The 23,873-nt window shown below is 30.7% G+C and overlaps 1 protein-coding gene across 1 annotated transcript in view; it reads left to right on the forward strand.

Moving 5' to 3' along the window:
* Nucleotides 1-23,873, forward strand: part of LOC124427509 (CLIP-associating protein 1-A-like) — a 43,447-nt gene that overhangs the window by 618 nt on the left and 18,956 nt on the right. The window contains exons 2-16 of the mRNA XM_046970503.1: nucleotides 109-171; nucleotides 628-756; nucleotides 838-972; nucleotides 1,081-1,238; nucleotides 1,567-1,632; nucleotides 1,980-2,130; nucleotides 2,206-2,406; nucleotides 2,521-3,154; nucleotides 3,240-3,507; nucleotides 3,638-3,769; nucleotides 6,491-6,860; nucleotides 20,702-20,807; nucleotides 22,432-22,603; nucleotides 22,711-22,887; nucleotides 23,700-23,776. Coding sequence (XP_046826459.1) covers nucleotides 109-171; nucleotides 628-756; nucleotides 838-972; nucleotides 1,081-1,238; nucleotides 1,567-1,632; nucleotides 1,980-2,130; nucleotides 2,206-2,406; nucleotides 2,521-3,154; nucleotides 3,240-3,507; nucleotides 3,638-3,769; nucleotides 6,491-6,860; nucleotides 20,702-20,807; nucleotides 22,432-22,603; nucleotides 22,711-22,887; nucleotides 23,700-23,776 — 2,839 coding nt within the window. The remainder of the gene's footprint in view (nucleotides 1-108; nucleotides 172-627; nucleotides 757-837; nucleotides 973-1,080; nucleotides 1,239-1,566; nucleotides 1,633-1,979; nucleotides 2,131-2,205; nucleotides 2,407-2,520; nucleotides 3,155-3,239; nucleotides 3,508-3,637; nucleotides 3,770-6,490; nucleotides 6,861-20,701; nucleotides 20,808-22,431; nucleotides 22,604-22,710; nucleotides 22,888-23,699; nucleotides 23,777-23,873) is intronic.

The raw sequence follows: 23,873 nt of genomic DNA on the forward strand, positions 1-23,873 counted from the left end.
TGATTTTTTAATTTTATCATGTATGTAACAATATGTTACATATTACTGTACATTCATAATGACTTTACATATATGTTAATTTTTAAATCGCTGTAATAATTATTACAGATTGAACTTGAAAGATTGAACACAGCTACTGATGATATCAATAAACTTGAAGTCGATTTGGATGTGAGTATAATAAAAATGTATATGACCATGCTTTTAATTTTTATCATCCACTTTTTTCTTTTTTTATCTTTTTTTTTTTCTTTTTTTAAGTGAAGTTTAAATTAGAAAACATGTATTCTTCAAAGGTTCAAATTAATTGCAAGTTTTGAAACGAGTTCTGACTAGATTTCATTGAAGTGATTGATGTATAGCATACAGGCAAAATGGATAATAGCTCATGAAGATGATCATCTACATAGTCGTTTATCACAATGACAGCTAAAGAAACTATTCATGACGTGAGACTTTGTACTGATTTGCCTTATCAGGATAAATTACGATACATGTATTTTACATTGCTTTATATTATACATTAGATTCCATTCATAAATAATTTGTTTTGTTATAATTATGTTTGAAAAAAAAATTATATATATAGACAAATACTAGCAAATATATATTTTATTTTTATTTTAGGAAGCAAGGGCCACATTCAGGGAGTTATTGTGTGAATCTACTATTAAAATTGATTCTCTGGCTAAGAAACTTGGAGCCTGTATTGAAAAATCTAGACCTTATTATGATGCTAGATTTAAAGCAAAAGAAGTAACTACAAGAATAATAATTATAATAATATATAATATTATTACATAAATTATATAATATATAAATAATAATATATCGTAGGCTTTACAAGAGACACAAAAGGCTGCAATTAGATTTGAAAGAGCCAATAGTCAACATGCAGCTGCCAAAGAGATGGTATATTTAGCCGAAGAGGGATTAAGAACAGAAGGGAGATGTTTTGATCATGCGTGGCAGGTATATATATATACATACATCGTAGTTTAAATGCAAAATATTGATAAATAAGTTATAGTAAATACAAAGTTCTCTACTTTTGTAATCTTTCATTGAACATAAATATAGGAAATGTTAAATCATGCAACAGCTAGAGTTAATGAGTCAGAACATGAACGAGCTCTTTCTGAGGCAGAACATAGGCATACGACTGCGTTGTACCATAAAGCAGAACATGAAGTCCAAAGATTACAACGAGAATTGAAACGTGCTATTGCCAAGTCAAGGTATGAATAACTGTTAATTTATGTGTTAAAGTATTGTTTACAATTTCAATGATATTATTATTGCATGGAAGTTATTGCATTTTTAAACAAACAACCCAGCTAATTTAATAAGCTAGAACCCTTTATTTGACAAAAGTGTCTTGATTATATATTATTATCAAGTTTTTATATTTCTTTTTAAATATATTTTTTTCCTTTTGTATTTGGTAGTGTTTGCATTTACTTTTTCTCCACCAATTATATTTAATATAATATTCTTGAATGTAGATATGATTTTTTATATAGATGTTAGGATATTTATGTCTTTTGGTTATATTCATGTTGGCAGTATGGGTGCACGTCGCAGCTTGCTTCTGATAAACAGTATCGCCTACAGGCACAACTTGCTCATGTTGTAAGTAGGATAGATAATCTTTTTTTTGTTTTATATTTTATTTTGTGTGAGCTATTAAACCAGCATCATTTGAAATTTTATTTTTGAATTGTCATCCTGTTTGTGCATGAGTGGTATATTTATAAATATATTAATATAATATTTGTATTATCAAAATCACTTTATGAAAATATGTATCTGCAAAAAATGAAAATGTTTCATTTTCTTGTATTGTAAATTAAATATAAAATGTAGATTATGGTTCTTCTATCAATCTCTATAAATTTCAAATTAAATATTTTAAATAATTAAACTTTATATTATTATCATAAACAATTATTTATCATTAAATCATAAATTATATGCAGGCCTTATTATGAAATGAAAGCACATTTCAATCAAATGTTGGAAGAACAAAAGATGAAAGTTAGTGTATTGGAGAGGTCAGTTGGTGATGCTAAAATGACATATGCAGAAGCTTTGAGAAATTTGGAGCGTATTAGTGATGAGATACATAGAGTAAGTATTATAAAATAAATCTTTTAAATTTGTATAATCGGAAATAATTGAAGAAATTTGTAATCGTTTTTATAGACAAGGCAATGTGATACTGCAGATGATTATGGAAAACATATAAGAGATGGTACAGATCCTTCTTCTATACAGACAAATACAGCTACTCCAACTGACTCAAGTGTAACCGGTTCACCAGATAGTACAGATTATACTAGTGATGAATATTTACGTCTCCCTGATAGAATGAGTCCAAGTACTCCTTGTCTTGTGCCTACCAAAGTAAATAATATATATTTAAAATGTATAATATATATATATATATATATATATATATATATATATAATATTATTTCAATTATTATTAAAATTAATCATATGTATTATTTATTATAGATTGAGAGGAATCCATCTTCTGAATATTTGGGCCTAAATAATATGAATCTTTCAACTACAGAACCTCGAAAATATATAAAGCGAGACCGTCCGCGAAGCATCGCCACAACTGACACGAAACATATCGTACAATTAAATCATACAAGTTCTTCTACATCTCGTTTATCTGATCTTTCTAGCATTATATCTCCTATTGAAAAGAAGGTTAAGATTCAATCACCTGTGCGCGATGAGAAAAATAATTCTGTAACACAGAATGGCGAAGAATGGACAGAAATTAGTTTAAACAATTCTCCAGATGAAATTTATTACAACAACGACATCTATTCCGATGAAGAAGATCAAATTCCTTATAAACCTTTACCAATGGATTTGAGCCCTGAAAATATCAAGCTTCCAATTCTTCCAGTGAATATTCAAGCATTACATAATGATCAAAATAATCGGAAACGATTAGTTTCACAGAAATCATTACCTTCGATGACGCGAACGAATGAAGTTAGTTTAAGTGAAGAAAAGAGGGCAGAGGTCACACGAAGTCCATCAATAAGAAGTAAGGGTAAACTGGATAGTAGTTTGTCTAATTGGATTACTCGAAGTTCTGCTGCCAATGAAATGAGTGATGGTAGTTCTGGTATGTTATAGAAGCTTTTAAATAATTCACATTATTTATACGATAATTAAAGTGATTTAAATATGTAAAATATTTTATTTTTTAGCTAATTCAAGCAGAAGGCAATCTTTAGATATGTTATGGGGTGGAGGAACAGGAGAACGAGTCAAAGAATTGTTAAATCATGGAATGATGATGCTAAACATATCTGGTCTAACAGAACGGCGTTCTAGTGAACCAAAAACAAGTGAAAGAGATAAGGAAAAATTTGAAAAATCAGAATCGAAAGGAAAGAAGGTTCCAAGTCCTCTAGAAAAAACTATGACTTATCTCAATGCAGATGAAGAAACTTCAGACAGTGAAAGCTTAGCCAGGTAAATTTGTTAATTATAAAACATAAAAAAATATATATACGCATGATGCTTATGTTTGCATATATACATAGACATTTATATGTTTATATAATAATTTGTTAGTAAATTATTTTATGTCTTTTTTATCTAGTGTGGAAATGTTAACAGAAGATCAAATATCATCTCTTATGATGGAACCTGATATGAATCAAGTTTGTCAAGAGATTCTAGGTACACCATTAGTAGAAGTCTGTCCTTTATTACAACAGCTTCAGCAACAACAGTAACTTTCTTTTCCTTATTAATATTGACCTTATTTTAGCAAAAAAGAAAAGTGTTCAAAATTTGAATAATGTTATATAATATCAAAGCAGTATTTTTTGTTAGAAATTCATTTGTACACGTAAATCCACTATTTTATGTTTCTTTTTTTATTAAGTTATGACTAGGAACTAATTAAAATATGGTGCATATAGAATATTATTTTGTAAATACTATTTCATATATAATGAATGTCTGTAAGGTAGAATGTGAAATTGCATTGTCTTTTAAAATATTTATATATGCACTTTTGAACTTGCTTTTTTCTTGTTAGTGCCAGTAATTACTATTTTTAAATCTGTGTGTACTTTAATACATTATCATAATTCTAAAAAGCCTAAAAGATTTTATGTAAGTATATATATATATATATATATATATATATATATATATATATATATATATTAATTGAAGTACATTGATCAGAGAATCATTAAGAATCATTCCATTAATCTTCTATTCATTCAATGTATAATAAACCATAGGAAAAAAGTTCGTTAAAGCAAGCAATATATAGTAAATATTAATATTAAATAAATATCGAATTAATTACATAAATTGCTCTTGCTAATCGTACGCAGTTCTTGTATTTGCAGTGCTCTTCTATATTTTTGGCTTAAATTAATAATAACTGCTGTACGATACAAATATAGAGCTATTACAAAATATATATTAAACATTAATAATCAACAAAGTAGGAAACTTTGTAACTATAATTTAACCTTAAACAAATTACATTAGAATAGAATTTTTATGCCTCTTTTTCCATAGCACAAAAATGACGAAGAAAACTATCATAAATATTAAATTCAAATTTTATGAAAATCTCTCTTATTCATCACCAGTGAAGTGCTTGGAAAAAGTATTTATATTTTATCATTAAAAGATATATAGAACAGATCTCTATTAATCATAATTCATTAAAGTAATTGACATTAGTCAATGATGTTAGTCTCCCTAAAACAATTTCTTACATACATATGTATGTGAGGAGTTGCTTATATATATATATATATATATATTCAAAATATATATATGCAATATACATATAATTATTTACAATTATATGTAAGAAAGACTTGTATTTATTAAGATTTTTAGTTTTGAGGTGTAGTATACGCCTATAAAGTTAGTGACACCAATTTGGAAATAACCTGTATACTCAGGTAGAATGAAGTGATAAAAATAGACAGGATTGTAAAAATTCTAACAAGCACATTTATTTAAATATAGAGATACAATGCAGAACATTTATCAAAAAATATCTTTAGTTTTACATATTATGGCTTATATAATCTTAAAAGTTATTATAAGAAATGATCCAGTCATACAAAATCGTATTGATTAGTCCAAGAGAATATAGTAAAATGACATTAAAATATATATCTTAACAACAGATTTTACCAGTTTTATCGCAGCGGGATGTGATATAGTTATTAGCATTTTTAAATATGAAGATGGAACATATATGGATTGTAATAAATACTGCAAAAATGTGCATGCAATATGCTATTTATAAAGAGTAATATATATGTAATGTATACATAATGTATATGTATGTATGTGCGAATGTAGATAAAGAAATACAACACACAACATACATATAACATATTAACAAATGTTATTTATTATTGATATATAATTACTGAAAAACACAATTAGTTAAAATTTTAAACACAGATGAAAAGCAGTTTTTATAAGAAAGGCAATTACATTTTTATAAGAAGTATCATGAGAATTACTACACATTTTCTTATCATATTTTTTTTTTATAAACTAGTTAAATTGATATAAAATTATGAAATACTATATTTTTTCTGATATTATACTCTAAATTTGGAAATTTCTTAAGCAGAAAATATTATATAAATGTGTCTTATTAAAGTTAGCTTTTTAAACTTATAATTTTTATTTTGTCAAAACGAGGCTTATAGAAAAAATACATTCTTTTAAAATAAATTCTTTTTTCTTAAAATTTTATTTGGCAATATTATATAGACCGTAATAATTTCTGTGAAATCATTATCTAAGAAGGGAGGTACTTTGCACGATTCTTCCATCATAAAAGTTAAATGTAAAAACCTTTTGACTCTACTTAGGCAAATTAGTTAATAATCATGTTGTTGTTCTCAATGTAAATTATGAATCATAGACTTCAACAAGTATTTTCTTCACTAATATGCTATAACATTACGAATTATCGCAAGAGCATAATTATTAATAATAATTGTAAATATATAATAATGTATATGTAAATGTAACTATGTATATACAAACATATTCATTAAATCATCGCAAATGTAAACGGAGTAATTTAATAGTACTAATTTTATAGAAAAAAAAAATTTATTTACCATTATGCAAAAATATCTTTATAATATTTCACAATCCTATAAATAATCTGAATGAACTAAAGTGTAAACTTAAAATATTCTTAGTGGCCGATCGATTGTATTATATACATGTGTTTATTTCCACTATCAACCGAAGATAAATCGTCGTCGAGAAACACAATAGCTTATCTTTAAGAACGTCACATCATAAAAGGCGCCAATTCGAATATATCGAGAAATAATACTATCGAAAAATAGTTTGATTATATGTCTCGTGTGCCTAGAGTGGCGCTGTTGTCGTTCGAGCGAGAAAGAGAGAGAGAGAGAGAGAGAGAGTGCGAAAAAGAGTAAGTGAAAAAGAGAGAGAGAGAGAGAGAAAGAAAGAGCAATAGAGTAAGAGAAGGAAAGAGAGAAAGACAGAGAAACGGTAGGACAGTGAAATCAAGATGGCGTCGCGTGTATGGTGCCGATGATCGCAGTGCTCGTACGTTGATAGAGATTACAATCATTTTAGACGTACTATTGGGCGCCATGTCGGGAAATCCGCGGGACATGGACGATTTTATGCCGTTATTGTCCACGACGGATATAAAGAAAAAACTTTCGGTCGGTGATTTGATACTGAACTACCTGGGTGACCCGGATAAAAGCATCGAATGTGAAGACATCGGACTCTTCATCGACAACGTGATACCATGGCTAACCAACGGCAATCCGAAGGTAAGGAAATTGATTTTTTGTAGACCGATCATCTCTCTAAAAGATAAATAGATAAATAAATAAATAAATAGATAGATGGATGGGTGGGTGCGTCTGGGTCGCGTTGGACGATCACGACGGATCTTCGAGCCTCTTTCTCTCTCTCTTTCTCTCTCTTTCTCTCTCTTTCTCTCCCTCTCCTTCCCTTCCTTCCTCACCCTTCTTACTTCCCTCCTTCGTTCTCTTCTTGTCTCCTCCCCTTGTCCGATGGTCCGCCTTTCCTTCGCGACTCCGTAGGAAACGCGCGGATAAGCATGGAAAGGCGAACACCCCGTAAACGCTCCGTAAATGGCAAAAGGATAGCCGTCATCGATCATAAAGCGATGTCTCTACGTGACGAATTCCAATTGGTATCGGTCATTCTTATGACAGATTTATTTTTGCAACTTTTAAAACGAAGCAAAGAATAAAAAATAAAGAACTGTCTGAAGAGGGTTAAGAGAAAAAAAAGGGAGAAAAGAAAGAAAAATAACTCGAAAGAAGAATGCCAGAAGAATTTTCATTATCGTCGTGTGGTGTGTTCTATCGTCACGTACATACCTACATCATACATACATACGCGCGTACATATATACATATATATTATATCTTTGGTGCTGCGGTTACGCGCGGATAAAGCACGTGCGAATGCGCGCTCCTCTCTCTCTCTCTCTTGCTTTCTCTCTCTTTCTCTCTCTTTAGAGTGTAGTCTAGTCGCTAAGCAGTCTAGACGCAAGGAATCGTCGCACGAATTGTAGTCGTTAAGGAACAGAAGAAGAAGAAGAAGGGAACTAGAAAAAAACAACATAGTTGATGAATATCCTTTCCTCGAGTACACTTTCATTAGATGACCATGTAGTGGGAGTGGGGTGTGCCGAGTGACAACCCCTCCCCTGCATGATACTCTCTCCCTCCCTTCCTCTCTCTCTCTCTCTCTTTTTCTCTGTCTTTCCTTCTCTTTCTCTTTCCCTCTTCTCTTTACTCTCCGTCTACTCTTTCGTTTCGTTGCGTACAGGGGTGCTCATCCGCCGAAATTCAAGGAACCAGAATAATATTGAACACTTTTCTCAACCTTATTATTACTATAATATTAAATTTTAGATTTTAGGATCCATCCTTCTCTCTCTCTCTCTTTCTCTCTCTCTCTCTCTCTCCCTCTCTTTCGTAATAGTAAATTGACGAATGAAATTATTCGTAAGAGAGATGCGTACTTACGTGCGAATAAATTAACTCATTTTTTGATTTGATGAAAAGATATCTTATTTTGCATAATCATGTGGCACGTACATACATACATACATACATAGATGCTTAAATACGTATGCACATATACTCTTTTGAAGTTCAAAAGTTCAAAAGTTCGAGGATCATCAAGAAGCAATTCAAGCATAACTTCGAAAGGTGCAAACCGATATAGTTCACGGAACTATAAGGAGAGTGTATCGTGTTCCTTTTAAGGGGTTTATAGGGTTTAGTAAACGTTTGCGAAATCGAGCCAGTCCCCTCGATGAGAAGATGGATTCGTCCTGGGGATACGAGTTCACTCAAATACTTACGTACGAAATAAATGGTTCCTCTCGTTCTTAATGAGAAAAAAATATATTTATATGTATGTTTGTATGTATGTACATATATGTATATATATATATATGTATATTTTCGTTATACAAAATTAGATTATGTTCATCCGAAATTTTATTCCGTTTAAATAAGCACAACTATTGTCAAGTATAACGGAAGAAGAGTCAACCGGTTAACGTTTAAACGCAAATCACAAAATATTGATAAGCATTTCTAATAATAACTTTCTTTTAATTGAGTCACGTTTTAAGATACATACACATCGACACAAATCGCGTTATTATATTATTCTCGTTCATTGTCAATCATCTGTAGTCAAGCGGTGATTGTAATTGTCCATTGTGATCGTTATATAACGATTTGGAAATAAATAAGTAAGCGAATAATATATAAGAAAAAGAAGAAAAAAAAGAAACATACCTTGTGCGTTTAACTGTTATTTATTTATTTATTTTTCTTAAATCGTGACATTTTTTTGTCATTCGATAAGTAAATCGTATGATTAAATTATTGTACGAACGAGGGTTGCATGTAGAGAATTTGTTTAATAATAAATAAAAATACGTACGTACTCAGAAATTTTTACATTAGAAATGATAGAAACGAAACGAGTATAATAACTATAGTCAAACAACTCCAAGACGAGTTCCTACGCGTATTATAAACATTTCATAAAGAAATAGAGAAAGATAGGTAGATGATATATATATATATATATATATATATATATATATATAGAGAGAGAGAGAGAGAGAGAGAGAGAGAGAGAGAAAGGAAAAAAAATCATATGTCAACGATCTACTACGGTGTGTTCAGATGAGTCATATTCCGTAGAATCGATAAAGCAAAGCGGATTACGACGCGTAACTGTTTTCTCAAGTTGCACAGTATGTCCAAAAATGGCGAAACTCCTTGAATTTTACTGCTGATCGCGTTTAAGATTGTGTCGGGGGATATTTGCAACGAGATTGCGATTAAAAAACGAGTTAGTAAGTATGATTTTGAACGTTCTTTCGTACGAGACCCCCTACAAGTCCCCTTTTGCTTTGGGGAGATCGGTTTCTTTCTCGGTTAAATTTGTCGCTGAGCTTCTCGACGACGAAAACGATGACAACGACGACAACGAAGACAACGATGATGACGACGACGTCACGGAGAACCTCGACTCGTTCGAGACGCATGTCGCATAAGGAAAAAAACTTTCACGCCATGTATGTATGTGTGTGTGTGTGTATGTATGTATGTATGTTGTATATAAGTATGTATGTATGTGGAGGAGAGGTGTCCTTTGCTTACCATCGTTACTCTCGTACTTGCTAAGATTTCCTTCAGTATACGACATAAAACGCATTTATAAAGACTTTGAAAACAGAGAGAGAGAGAGAGAGAGAGAGAGAGAGAGAGAGAGAGAGAGAGAGAGAGGAGAGAGAGAGATAAAAAGAGAGAAAACTTATTAATGTCGAAGGAATAAACTTCTAAGAATTTGTAGTAAACGAATTTGTTTCGAAGAAAAACAAAAAATAAAAAGAAAATAAATAAAGAAAAATAAAACCAATAATTATGTCAATATTATTGTTTAGATTATTATTATACGTTTTCTATTTCATTTCATAATTTCATTATGAGATTCAATCAACGACAGCGATCTCAATAATACTTGTGAATAAAAAATGTAAAAAAAAAAAAAAATCGAAGTATGTATATATGTATGTATGTATGTATATATGTACGAAAGATTAGTAGTCTTGAAGGAGAAGAAAATCTCCGCCCGTAGTTTTGCGTCGCGATGACGTGATCTACGTAATTCTGTTCTGTAATACTAAGATATGTAAGTAACTAAATAAATAAGTATGGAGTAGGGATGATGGAGAGAGGAAACGAGATGGAAGGGACAAATCTGTCATTGTTTTCTCGACGATTACACGGTCTATTCGACCGCGTATCCCGGGGTCGAATCGATCAAAATTCGGTTCTTCTTCGATCGTGCAATCTTACTATGGATTTATGGCAAATGTTTTATGCATGAAACTAACTAATACACGCGGATGCGTTCGATTCGCATTGGATTCGATCGCTCGCTCGTTTGCTCGCATGCGTTTACTACCTAAGATCCTATCTACGCACGTACAGAAACGCACACATACACATACATACATACATGCATACATACATATATATGTATGCATACAGGCGTGCAAATACACACATACACTAATGCATTACCACTCGGTGTACACGTAATCTGGACCGTTCATTGCTATATTTAGAATGGTTTTTTCTCTCGTTTTTTTTTCTTTTCTTTTTCCTTTCGTTTTTTCTTTTTTTCCTTTTCTTTTTATTTCACGCCTATGTCACCTTCTCCGATTCCAACATATATATTTCCATTGGCTGTATATATTTTCCCGCCGATTGTTAATTTTTGTTATTCGTAGCCGCCGCCGCCACAACCGACGCGATAGTGGCGCCAACAGTTTCTCAAATCTCCCTCTATTTAATAACTACGTTCACGCATAATACGACGAGTGGTCGTCGACTACTCTCCTAGTTCTTTTTTTTCGATGTCTCTCTCTTTCTCCTTGAAAGAAAAAAAAGAAGTAGAAAGAGAGAGAGAGAGAGAGAGAAATATGATGCTATTTCCTTTGGAGAATGACGTTCTCTAACGACTAACGACGATTTCTTCTACGTTCGAAATATTTTTTTTCTCTTTTTACTTTTTTTCTTTTTTTTTTTTAAAGATTTAACGATACGAATGAAAAATCACGAATTAGGGAACGCCGTATACATACATATATATATATATATATATATATATAGGATATATTCGAATATATCCTAAATGAATTTAACATACATACATATATATATATACATACATATATATATACATATATATATACATACATATATATGTATATATATACATATATATGTATATATATATATATATATATATGTATGTTAAATTCATTTAGGATATATTCGAATAGTTAATCGGAAAAAAATAAGTAAGTACAGATGTACGTTCTAATTATTGAAAGAAATAAACACGTTTTAATTATTAAAGTGGAAGGTTAACTACTTGTTGCCTTTTTCTTACTTATGTTAACCTACAAATGCGAGCTTCTTTTTTTTGTACATTTCTTTGCTTTTCTCCTTTATTTTTCGCATGACGAGAAGAAAATTGAAATGGCAATGTGTGTATCGGACTTGGCTTCTCTTATCGTTATCCAGATGGTCCTTTACACATAAACATATAACTACCACAATACATGCATACACAGAAATATACAAGAAGAACGAAGAAATATAGAGTGTGTATATAGGCAGCATTCTTAAAAGAGGCAGGGACACTTTTCAATAGTGCAGTGCTTCTTAACGAACATATACCACCCCTTCTAACTCTAAGATTGAGACCCGCCCTTAATTTCTCAACGAATAGGCCATTGTGTTACATTGGCATTTTTGGCAAACGGCCTACCGCCATGTTCGATCCTTACGACAGCTGGACGTTGTCTGAAAGTTCGTTCGTATCTACTCAAGAGGAATGAAGATCTCTTTTATCTTTTTGATCACATAGATTGGATAGCTTTTTTTTTTCCTCTTTTTTTTTTCAATGCTCTGTTTTTAGAAATTTATAAAGCTTTACTATCTATGTCTTTCTAACAATATTACCGTTTTTCCGTTTACATAATAGTACTATCTAATTGTATAATTGCAGTGGATGCTTTTCCTTTTTCTTTTTTTTTTTCTTTCTTTTTTTTCCCCCTCCCATTTTAACAGGAGGAAGTAGCAATCGATGGCTGTTGTAAAAGTTTTCTAGACTGTATGTTTGCTCATATGTATGTATGTATGCATATATGTATATGTGTATGTATAATACGATACTTTACATTTGTTTTATTTATAAGAATTTAACGATTGAAGAAAGAGAAACGTGTATGTACCACCCACGTGGCTCCGCCATGATGGATTTCTCGGGTTTGACAACTAAAGTCAAGTGAATGTGAGAATTCGAATAAATACGTGTTTAAAACTTTATAAACGAATGTTAATGAATTTCTCATTAGAAAAATCGTTGCGTTTATTATATTTTCAAAATCGTTAATTTTTGATATAGGATGAGCTTGTTTCTTTTTTTTTTTTTTTTTTTTTTTTTTTTTTTCTTTTCTTTTCTTTTTTTCGGAAAACCGCATTCGGTGGGTGGAAAAGTAAAGCGTTATGGGTAAGTCTAATAATACGGAATTTATGTGGTAGCGTGAGGGATGTGGGGGAAGGGAAGAGTAATAAAAAGCTTCGGTACTGGGCAGTGATGTCACAGCCAGACGAGAGGAGCCCCAAGAGAACGTTTACCCCGTGACTTTAAAATAGGTTTATATGCCTATGTATAGATCTTCGTTAAAACGCATTCAAACGTTCAACTACACATACGGATTAGACTTTCTTAGTAGTATATATACACCTATGTATATGCAAACATCGAATGAAGTTTCCATGTAGCTTCTATCTTCGATTTACTACCTTCCTTGTCCATGGTCATTTCTCTTTCATCGTTTCTCTCTCTCTCTCTCTCTCTCTCTCTCTCTCTCTCTCTCTCTCTCTCTCTCTCTCTCTCTCTCTCTCTTGTTCTTACATACACGTAGACATATACGTGTATACCGCACGTTTAAATCTCCAATATAACACATATCGGTCAGTTTGTTCTATCCTAATTAAAAGATTTTCTTTGTTAGTTTTGTCATATGCAATCAATACCAATGTTCCTTCTTTTTTTTTATTTTTTTTATTGTTTATTTTTTTTTTATTCTTTTTTATTTAAAAAATACTCAATAAAAGTCTTTACGAAATGGATAAGAAAATAAAGCATAGGTAAATATTGTATAATGTTGAAATGTCATGTTATATTAATCCTATTATGCGAGACTTAGATTTAAAAAAAAAAAAAACTAGGTTAGTTTTTTTTCTCTTTTTCTTTTTTTTTTCTTTTTCTTTTTTTTTCTTTTTCTTTTTTTTTAATTATGTAGACACACCGACATGACGAAACAGGAATTTATTTTAATTTAATTTGAGTAATTTATTTAAATTAACACACAAACCGTGATGTAAATGACAATATATATACATGAATACATATAAGATTATAAAAATTACAAAGAGAACATTAACTTGTTCTTATATAATGCATATTCGATGAATGTTTCCGGCAGAATAATATGAAACGTATATTTTAATTGTCGTAAGTATCTTTAAATATAAAAGATTAAAAAGTAAAGCACGAATCTTTGCTTTTTTCAAATATATATATATATATATATATGGTGACAAAATAAAAATCTAAAAATTTGAAGACCATATTATGTCAAAACTGCGTTGTTTAATTCCCGCGTTATATGAGGTTTACCTCGTATATAATCAAAATAATTTACTTATGTATATTTTTATAATTAATAGGAAACTGAAAGAAATAAGGAAACAAAATTCACTTACACATTTATAACTTATATACGAGTATTGAAATATTGACAAGTTTTCTGAACAAATTCAGTCAACTTTTATTTAAGAAGAAGTAAAGCGAAGTTACTGAAATGTTAAAAGGAGTACACAGATATTGAAACTTAGAGAAACATCGATGTATACTTTAGTAACTTTGACAGTTTTATCCTTGTATTGGAAAATCGCTGAACTTGTCAGAACTGATTTCGTGTCTTAAATTAATAATTGTAAGTGCTATGCACACGTTCGTTAAAACGGAAAGCACTTATCGTTGTTCGCTCCCTTTAAATAATGCTTCATAACAAATAATCTATAAGATAAAACAGTTTCCGGGTACTCAGGCCTTACTACTCTAACTTATTTAACTTCATTCATTTCATTTTAATACTGGCGTTTAGAGATCGCTTCTATTTATTTTGTCAATATTTTTATTAATTATAAAAATAAATATTTTTTAAAATAAACGATCAGTATATATAAATATTTTGGTCAGTATTTATAATAAAATATCATTAAATAATATAAGTGATACGTATAAATAATTAAACGTTAGAGTTGTGTGTTTATTATAAATGCTAACCATCTGTTTAAAATATTAACAAGTTATTATATTTATGATTATCTCAATTAAAATATTGACAATTTTTTTATTAATCGGTTTAATATATTATTCAATTATATTATGTAATATTATTTTATTATAAATATTGGTTATTTATTTATTAAAAAAGGTTTAATAAAAATATTGAACCAATAAATATCAGCCTTTATCATACATGCAGGTTCAAACGCAACGAACACATTTAACATTGACACTAAGGATGTTATTAAGTATGTACATATACACGCAGGTACATAATAATTAGAGCCGGATTAGAATGAAATCCGAAGCAAGTGAATCTAATTACCTATTTGTAGTCGCGAATTAGGAAAATTGTTTTTAACATACTCGAGACGAATGAACCTTTGATCAATCAAGAATCATTTCTTCTTCCCTTTCTCTTTTTCTTTTTCCTAAAATTACCTATTGGTTTTAATTGGAATTATAAATCGGCAGAATTTAATCAAAGCTACGAACGAAGTAACATTTAAGATTAATCAGTATCGAGAATCCATCAATGAACGAGATAATTAGATTCGACGCAGAGAAATTGTCGGATATTAGGATCCACCAAGAATCAAGGTGATAAATGGTTTCTGCCTTAGAATTAGAAATGGAACATACAGCAAAATTTGAAAAGTCACAAAAACTGCCTTGATTTATTAACAAATAATGGAATTTGTATTGATATGTCTAAGTACGATGTATTAAGCTAATGGTAATCGCTATTTACGAATTAATTTTGAACTAACAGACATTTAGATTTGGTAATAGTAATACAATGATAATTCAAATAATGTTTATATACAATATAAAATAGTATAATAATATAATCTTAAACTGAGTACAAAAGAAAGATTATCGTCGGCATTGTTTTAAACTAAGCATCAATAGCACCGTCTCCATTGTTTATTAATCTTTCTCTATTGGAATAGGGTAGAGCCCATTTACGGGTCTTTTGTACGTCCCGTTGGATGTTTTGACTGATAACACGAGCACGGCGTTTGTCCGCGTCCGGGTATATTTCCGTCACTCGGCCAAGCATCGAGTGCATCGATGTTGTCCTTCTTGATGAGGATTAGGTCGTTCACCTTGAGATCTCTTTGTTGGTCTATAGCGTCATTTGGTTCGAATATTTAACTACTTTAAATATTTTTCGTACAATCTTGTCTAAAATTATTGTTTGAGTTTTCGAATCTATTATCATATTGATAGTCTAATAAAATATGCTCCGGTATAACCCCACCAAATTTAGGAAATGAGTAGGTGTAAGGGTTTAGAAATCATTAGAATCGGAGGACAAAGCATTTGGATTAAAGAACGTGATATATTAGAATATCTTTAATATCTCGTATCAAAATAAAAATTTTTTTTGATATTAGAAGCTTGTTAAAACATGTTCTTTCACATTTCGTGCATTATTAGTTTTGTTGTGATAATAACTGGGTATAAAAATCTTAACAAATTAAATACTTGCGAATATCTGTCTTTGTAACTGTTTTAATTTCCATTTGATCGTGCAGGCGACGATATTATTCTTGGAATTCAGCGCAGGTTCCGCATTTCTATTCTTTTCTTTTCTTTTTGTATTCGACTCATCAAGGTGCACTCAACAAGATCCATTGTTGTCTCGTTTTTTAGTTTAGTCACGAGCCGCGTGCTTTTGTTGTATAGGCCTATTGTTTCAAATCGAAAACTCCTAAAATCTAGGTAGAGACGATTAATTGATCTCTCTGAATGCCATCACTTCATTAAATGTTTTGTATAATCAGTTAAGGAATCATTCGTACAAATGTAATTCGTTAATGCCATCGGCTAATGATGCAGCTAATGTAATGGATATATTCCAATCCTCGTTGGATGTTAATTGTTGTAGAACCGTGATCGTGATGAAGGGTGCTGATACGGTACCAAAAATCATTGTATTTAATTAATAAGTGCCTACAGGCTTGTTCAATTCGTCACGTCAAAGGATCCACTGTTCATTGTCACGAGGAATTTTTATTTATTAAAGTTTTAAATTGTCGCTGGTGATTTTCATCCCATCATAGTACAGCATCATTTACTTTATCTAGAAAATGTCTTCATATGATCTAGTTCCTTATTTTTCTACGCATAAGATTTGATATACTTGTCTATCTAACTTATATTCCAAAACGTTAAATCTTTGAATCGTGGACAAACTTAAATCTCTAAAAAAAAAAAATCTCTAAGAAAAAGTTCTGTTGACCGTTGAATGATAATCTGACGACTTAACGTCCATTGGTATCACTCAACATATTTTTCCTTGGAAGTGTTCTCCACAAGCTAACTCTTTCATCGACAGTTGTTACTGTTCTGAACATTCTCCCAATTCCCAGAACTTGACCATTTGTCTGTCTAATTTCTTTCGTGACAAAAGTTATTTGATCGTTCCTTCTGTTGAACGGCAATGAACTTTGCCCAAAGTAAACCAACTTAATCGTGGTTTTTATAATTCACTATGCTTGTTGTTCAATCGGATTTGTCCGATCTATATCACTTTGTAGAACATACTATCCTAACAGAGAGCATCTATGTCGATGCCAGTTTATGTAGTTCCCGATTGACCAATTTGAGATGTCTTGGTACATTGATAGCCGATCAAATTATTTATCTTCATAGCAACTATCGGTTATTGTCAATAGTACCAGATGGTTAGTGTCGGCTACAAAAGCAATATGTTTAATCCGTCTTATTGCGTTTATCTGCTGTTTTCTTTGGATCCGCGTGATTTTTTAATTATGAATGTAATATGTTTGGTACACACATTCGCGACTATTCCCAATTTATTGAATAGTTTTCGTATAGCCCATATATAATGGAACTTAATTGTGATTTTGAGTTTAATAATACGTGGGATAGATGATGTCTGTTTGCATCTGGGTTGCGTCTATCATCTATATGCGAGCCTATTCGTGGACAGCGAAATTTTTGATTACTGATCCGACACGAGCGAAACCGTTGATTGCAACGGTGCTATTGATTGCTATTCTTGTCCCAATACACGAGTCTCTTTATTCTTGTTGATCTATGTCGCAGTAACTTTGTTTGGAGACTGTTATTATGCTTTTCGTCAGTCACGTTCATACAATCACGTGGTCAACACTGTACGATCAATTGATTGGCGCGTTAACAATTGCAACATACTCACGCACGTTTTGTCTGAACTACTATTCACACCTTCTAAAGAACTCATCGTTTAAAATTGTTCGCAATTTTGTATGAACTTGTTCTTAATGTACAAAATGAACACGCGCTATCGCCTGACTAGTTCCTATGTACAATTGATGCGGGTGTTCGTTTCGTTTCGTTGCCCGGAACGTGTCATTAAAACTATGCCATTCCGTATAATTTCCTTTGAACGATTTAATGTCGGATTGAGGAAGTATCTCTTGGTTCATTATGTATTGACCGAACCATAAAATTGATGTAACCTCGTTGTTTAATGTTATACCATATTAGGACCTTTAAATTATTAAATTATTAAATTAGTAAGTTTATATGTTTGATCTGCGATCTTTCTAATATGCAATTTTAATGTTGTTTTTCAAATTCGTTAGGGATTTTTTCGTGATCCAAGGATTTTTCGCTATATCGATTTGGAATATTGATGAATCTCGCTCTTTGACTTTTATTTAATTGTTCTTGGAAGTTTTCGAACTTATATACTTTTCATAATTTTCTCTTAAAAATAATTTCTTACACAAGTTATTTAATTGGATTTTGTATGCGTACTAGTAATAGTAGTAACACTTTAACCTTTTCAACTTATGTTAATGTTGAAAACAAAATATCGTAGTTGTGAATAATAACACATACTGGAATTAATAATCCATTATTTGCGAAAAGAATATTTACAATCGTGGAATACAAATTTATTATTTATAAGCTATTTACATCTTGTAAATTTATTATATGCTATTTAGATTTGATTAATCCTAAATTGGGGCATATCTATGTAATTGTCGCGATATCATTCTTTGATCAATGCATCCGGTGATCCTTGATAAATTTCTAGTTCCTGTCAATTGATCCTGATGAATTTTATATGCTATTTCATTCATAGCTTCGATTAGATCAAAAATGTAGTATTTTCTTGATTCACAATTCGACAAGAGCATTAGATAATTTTAGGAAAAAGAAAAAGAAATGACAATTTAGGAATAGTTTGTGTAAAAACTAAAAAGATATGGATGAAATGATCTTTAATTTGTTTGAAGATGTATGAGTATATTTAATTTAATTACGTCTCGAGTATATTTAAACAATTTCCCTAATTTACTAACATCCCTGATCAAATGTGCTTGATGCGTTCAATTCTATGGGTCCAAACACGTATTATCTTTTTCTATTACTATTACTATTATTAAAGATATTACGTAAACCTAGATCTAAAAAAAAGGATTTTTATGATTTTTTTTGCCTGTAAAAATTTATTTCATTAATAAAAAATCATTAAATATGTTTAGTAGTACGTAGTTCGAGGAATATTTTCCTTAACAAAAAAGGATTTTCGATAAAAAAATTCAATTTTAGATAAAAATTTAATGATTAAGAAAGAAGAAAGAAATTATAGCTTTTAAAAAGAAATTTCCGTATAACAAAGATTAGACAACGAATATGACAAATAATCCAAACTTCATTCAAATCGTTACGATAATCTTCAAAATATCATTGGTACCAATTTGAAAAACATAATTTTAAGAAAACAATGTTTTAAAGTATAAAATAATTTTACATGTCGATATCTTCAAGTGTCTGTAAATTTGTCGCTGTTGGAAATTATTTAATGAAATTTTTTAGATAATCTTAAAGGATTATTTAATAAAAAATATTTTTCTAAAATCGACTTTTTATTTATTTATTTTTTTCTTTTTTAACTTGTTAAGTCACTATGTAATAACTAAGCGAATATTGATAAATGTTTTCCGCCTTATTGACAGAACAGAGTAAACGTGCCTATGAATATGTCAATAACACACGTGCGCATATATCGCTTTCGTTTTAATGATACGATTTCCGGAATAAACAAAACCCCTAGTGAGAATTGTAAAGGGGTGGCTGTCAAGGGTGTTAGAAAGAAAGTGGGAGCAGGGTTGGAGGTGGAGGTGGAGGTGGGTGATAGGTGTGGAAGGAGAGTGAGAGCGTTGCACCGCTTTCTAGATGAGAAAACACGACGAGTACCGGCTTTTCGGTGAGCGAATGAAGCTCCCAGACGAAACATAATTATGAGAAAGAGGGAAAGTGCAAGAGGGTTGCCTGCCGCGATTTTTCAACTTTAAGGGAAACTTATACGAGGGTTGCTCCTTGTCCGGATCAATACGGTCTCGCCCTCTATCGCCGTCGCAGTCGCTACCACTGCCGCCACTGAAATCTAACATTTACCGACTCCAATTCAATTACGTTGCATCGATAGCCTACCACCCCCATTCCCACCTTCACCTTTCTTTCGTTCTCCGCTCACACCCCTAACCTCTCCTTAATGTTTCACCATGATATTGCTACCCTTCCGGAGACGATACTGTCCGCTTCGAAATTGGTTACTCTTATTAAAAGAACACTTAAGAAACTTGAAAATGTGCATTTCGAATAAAGAAAAACAAATTACTTATTATTTATTTATTTATTTACTTATTATTATTATGATTTCTATTATTGTTGTTAATGTTGTTATCAGAGATGAATGTATAAAATAAGTCTCGATGAGTAATGTTCCAATCCTGAAATTTGATTGATACTGGTGTAGATAATGCGAGAGAAAAATAAATAAAAAATTAAAAATGTAAAAGAGTCCTTTAATAACATCTTTTTTCTCAGTCTAAAGAATAATATTTATAAAATTTTATATAAATTTTATATAAAAATAAGAAGAAAAAGAAATAAAAAGAAAAATTAACTTAGAAATAATGTGTAAATAGGTCGGTTGTATATCTGATTAATTTTTATGGGTCATGTCAGATATAATTAAATGTCTTTTGAAATGAATCGAAAGAATCAATTTTAATTGATCGAGTTAAGTTCAGATTGGATTTAATCTTATTACCAGTCATCATAATTCATCGTCAAGTACTAACATATATATATATGTTATCTCGAAAATTGCTGTTCTCCTACTTCTTTTTCTTTACAGGTCGTTCAAAATGGATTGGAGATCCTTACGTACCTCGCCGATCGGATGGGTCATGATTTCAAGCCTTATATTCTTACTGTAATACAGCCAATGATAGATAGGCTAGGTAAGTACGAAAAAAGCCATTGATTATAATAATTCAATTTTTCAATTAAAATGTTAACTGGATCTTAGCTTAAAAATCAACCATATATATATATATATATATATAAAAATAATATATATATATATATATATATATATTATTTTTTTTTTCTTTTTTTTTTTCGATGAAATCGTTATCATAATTTCGTCATCCAAGGTGTTTGTTTCCGTGGAATACTGCGAGTACGGTCAAGGATTTGTTAATTAGCCCCACCAAAGACGTACCAATGCTGAATCATCGTTAATGACGAGATGAGTTCCAGATAGAACGAACTCGAACGATGTTTTAAAGGACTTTAACGAGGTTTAAGACTATGACAGATGTCGACCCTTATTTGTGCACAAACTCGGGGTCTCTCCATCGGTTTTTCTTTGTCTCTTTTAACTTACCTGTGCTATACGATGTTTAAGGAATTCGATTCGAAGGAGATTTCAATTTTATTTTGATACTCACCTTTTTTCTTTCCTTTTTTTCCTACGGTGTATTTTTATTCGTTTTATTTGTTTTCGTTCTGTTTTTTTTTTGCAAAAAAAAAGAAGAAGAAAACCAACAATTTTAGTCGAATATATAATATACGAGTTGGCATGTTTTCTTCGCGTAAAATCAAAGGTGAAATGTTTTATGGATAGTTGATAAAATTTTAAAAGGCTCGACTAAGTCTCATGCAGATGTATGTTAGTGAGTCAAGGTCTAAAGTGAATTAAACGTAACTTGGTTGAGGTTAACTGGCATAATCAGTAAATATGGTATACCAGTTTCTAGGTAATTAGATAAGAATTTTCTATTCCTTTTACATATTTCTTTCTCTGCATTAATCCTGTTATCTTAAAATTATTACTGCCTAACTTTCTAAGATATGATCGCATAAAGCGTGAAACAAGTTTTTCTCATCTGTTACGTTCTATTACGTTATATTATGACGTTATTTTTTCTATGATAACTAAGTCCTAATCGTGCATACATACTTTACATATGCATATCATAACGCAGAGATAACTACAAAGAGAGAGAGAAAGAGAGAGCCCCGGTTTATTTATTTTAAAGATACTTGGGTCTATTGAATCACCGTTTATTTAATGAATTAAACACACATCCATTATCTTCAACGTCGACCTCTCCCTCGTTTTAAATCTAAATCGAATAAAGTAACGTCGCGCAATTCAAGAGAGCTTATTATGATAATTAGTACGGAAGAGATATGTACTGTGAGAAAATTTTTCATTCTTCAAATTCTAGACCGAGAGAAAACACGCGCGTGAAAGTCATTCATACCAAACACGTGTCCGTAAAGAATGCTCGTATAATTCATACATTATGTGTGTAATTTACAATATATTCTAATCAACAATCTACATCTTATAATATGTATACATATTATTAAAAGCGCGAACAACAATATTTAATTTCCTTATATTATTATTATTATTATTATTATTATTATTATTATTATTATTATTATTATTATTATTATTATTAATATTAATATCGCTTCTTAATCAAATTCTTTTCATTTATTTATTTATTTATATCATATTTATTTTTTATTCTTTTCTTCTTTTCCTTTTTTTTTGTTTTTATGTAACAGGTGATAGCAAGGATGCGACCAGAGAAAAGGCACATTTGGTCCTTCTTAAAATCCTGGAGAAAGGTTGTTTGACACCCCAACAATTATTGGACAAATTTCGTCCCGCTTTCACCCATAAAAATGCAAAATTAAGAGAGGAAGCACTGGTCTTGTTAACGACGACATTAAACGAGTAAGTTGCGATAATAACATTATCGATTATTTCGATTAACATAAGTTTATTGTCCCTTTATTTGTTGTATATATGTATTTCTCATTTTTTATTTTTGTTTTTCCTAGGCATGGCGCAGACGAGATGGCTCTATCCGGTGTTATTCCCAATATCGTCAAATTACTCTCGGATCCGTCCGAAAAAGTTCGTGAAACTGCTTTGAACACGTTAACGGACATGTACAGGCATGTTGGCGAGAGATTGCGCGTCGACTTGCAGAGGAAGCACAATGTCCCGCAAGCAAAGTGAGCGAAACGAGAGAAATCGATCTTTGGCCCTTTGCCTGCATTAATTCGTTGAACGGTTACGTCGTTCGTTCGTTCGTTCGTTTGTTTCTTCGTTTGTTCTTTCTTCTTTTCTTTCAATTCGAGAACTTGCGGTATCATATCTAATTTCTAATGTGGAAGTACCGATATCCGTTCGTTTCTACATGATCAATTTGTCTGTAAAAAGTATTAAAGTATATGTAGTAATATTTTCACTTTTATATGTAACACCGCATTTGTATTCGTATAACAATTTTATTATTGTTGTTGTTGTTGTTGTCGTCGTCGTCATCGTTGTCATCGTCATCGTTATCATCGTCGTTATTGTTACTGTTATTGTTGTTATAATTATTGTTATTATTGTTTATGCCCATAAAAAATTATTAAATGTTTTCGTAAAATCGTAGCTTAGGTTGTTAAAAAAGTAAAAAGAGAAAAAGAAAGAAAAGAAAAGAAAAGAAAAGAAAAAGAAAGAAAGAAATAAAAAAAGGAAACTATTCTTTGAAAAATTTGTTATTTTTAACAAGATCGATTGGAAAAAATGCATGCTGATTCACAGAGACGAATAACGATAAATTTTGTATAATGCTTAAGTAAAAAGATGAAAAATTTCGAGGAAAGAAACTTTATAACTAATGTAGATATATAAATTATTTTATTGTTGTTTGTGCCATATTTTGAGTAATAGTTAGGTAAATTAGATTAAAAACTATGTTCTACGTCTAATAGCGCCTGATAAAGTTGTTCTTTTAATTAGTAACAAATGTTAAATGTATGCTTTTGTTTTACAGGCTACTATTGTTGATCAAAAAGTTCGATCAATTGAAAGCATCTGGCGATTTGTTACCTCTCGCAATGTCATCCGATGGTGAGTTAATTAAACCTTTTTTACACATTTTTTACATATTTCATTCTTCTTTTTTTTTGTTTTATTTTTTATTAGACAAGTAATTATTGATTTCTTT

This window comes from Vespa crabro, chromosome 10 (genome assembly GCF_910589235.1).
Source record: "Vespa crabro chromosome 10, iyVesCrab1.2, whole genome shotgun sequence".
NCBI classification, from domain to species: domain Eukaryota; kingdom Metazoa; phylum Arthropoda; class Insecta; order Hymenoptera; family Vespidae; genus Vespa; species Vespa crabro.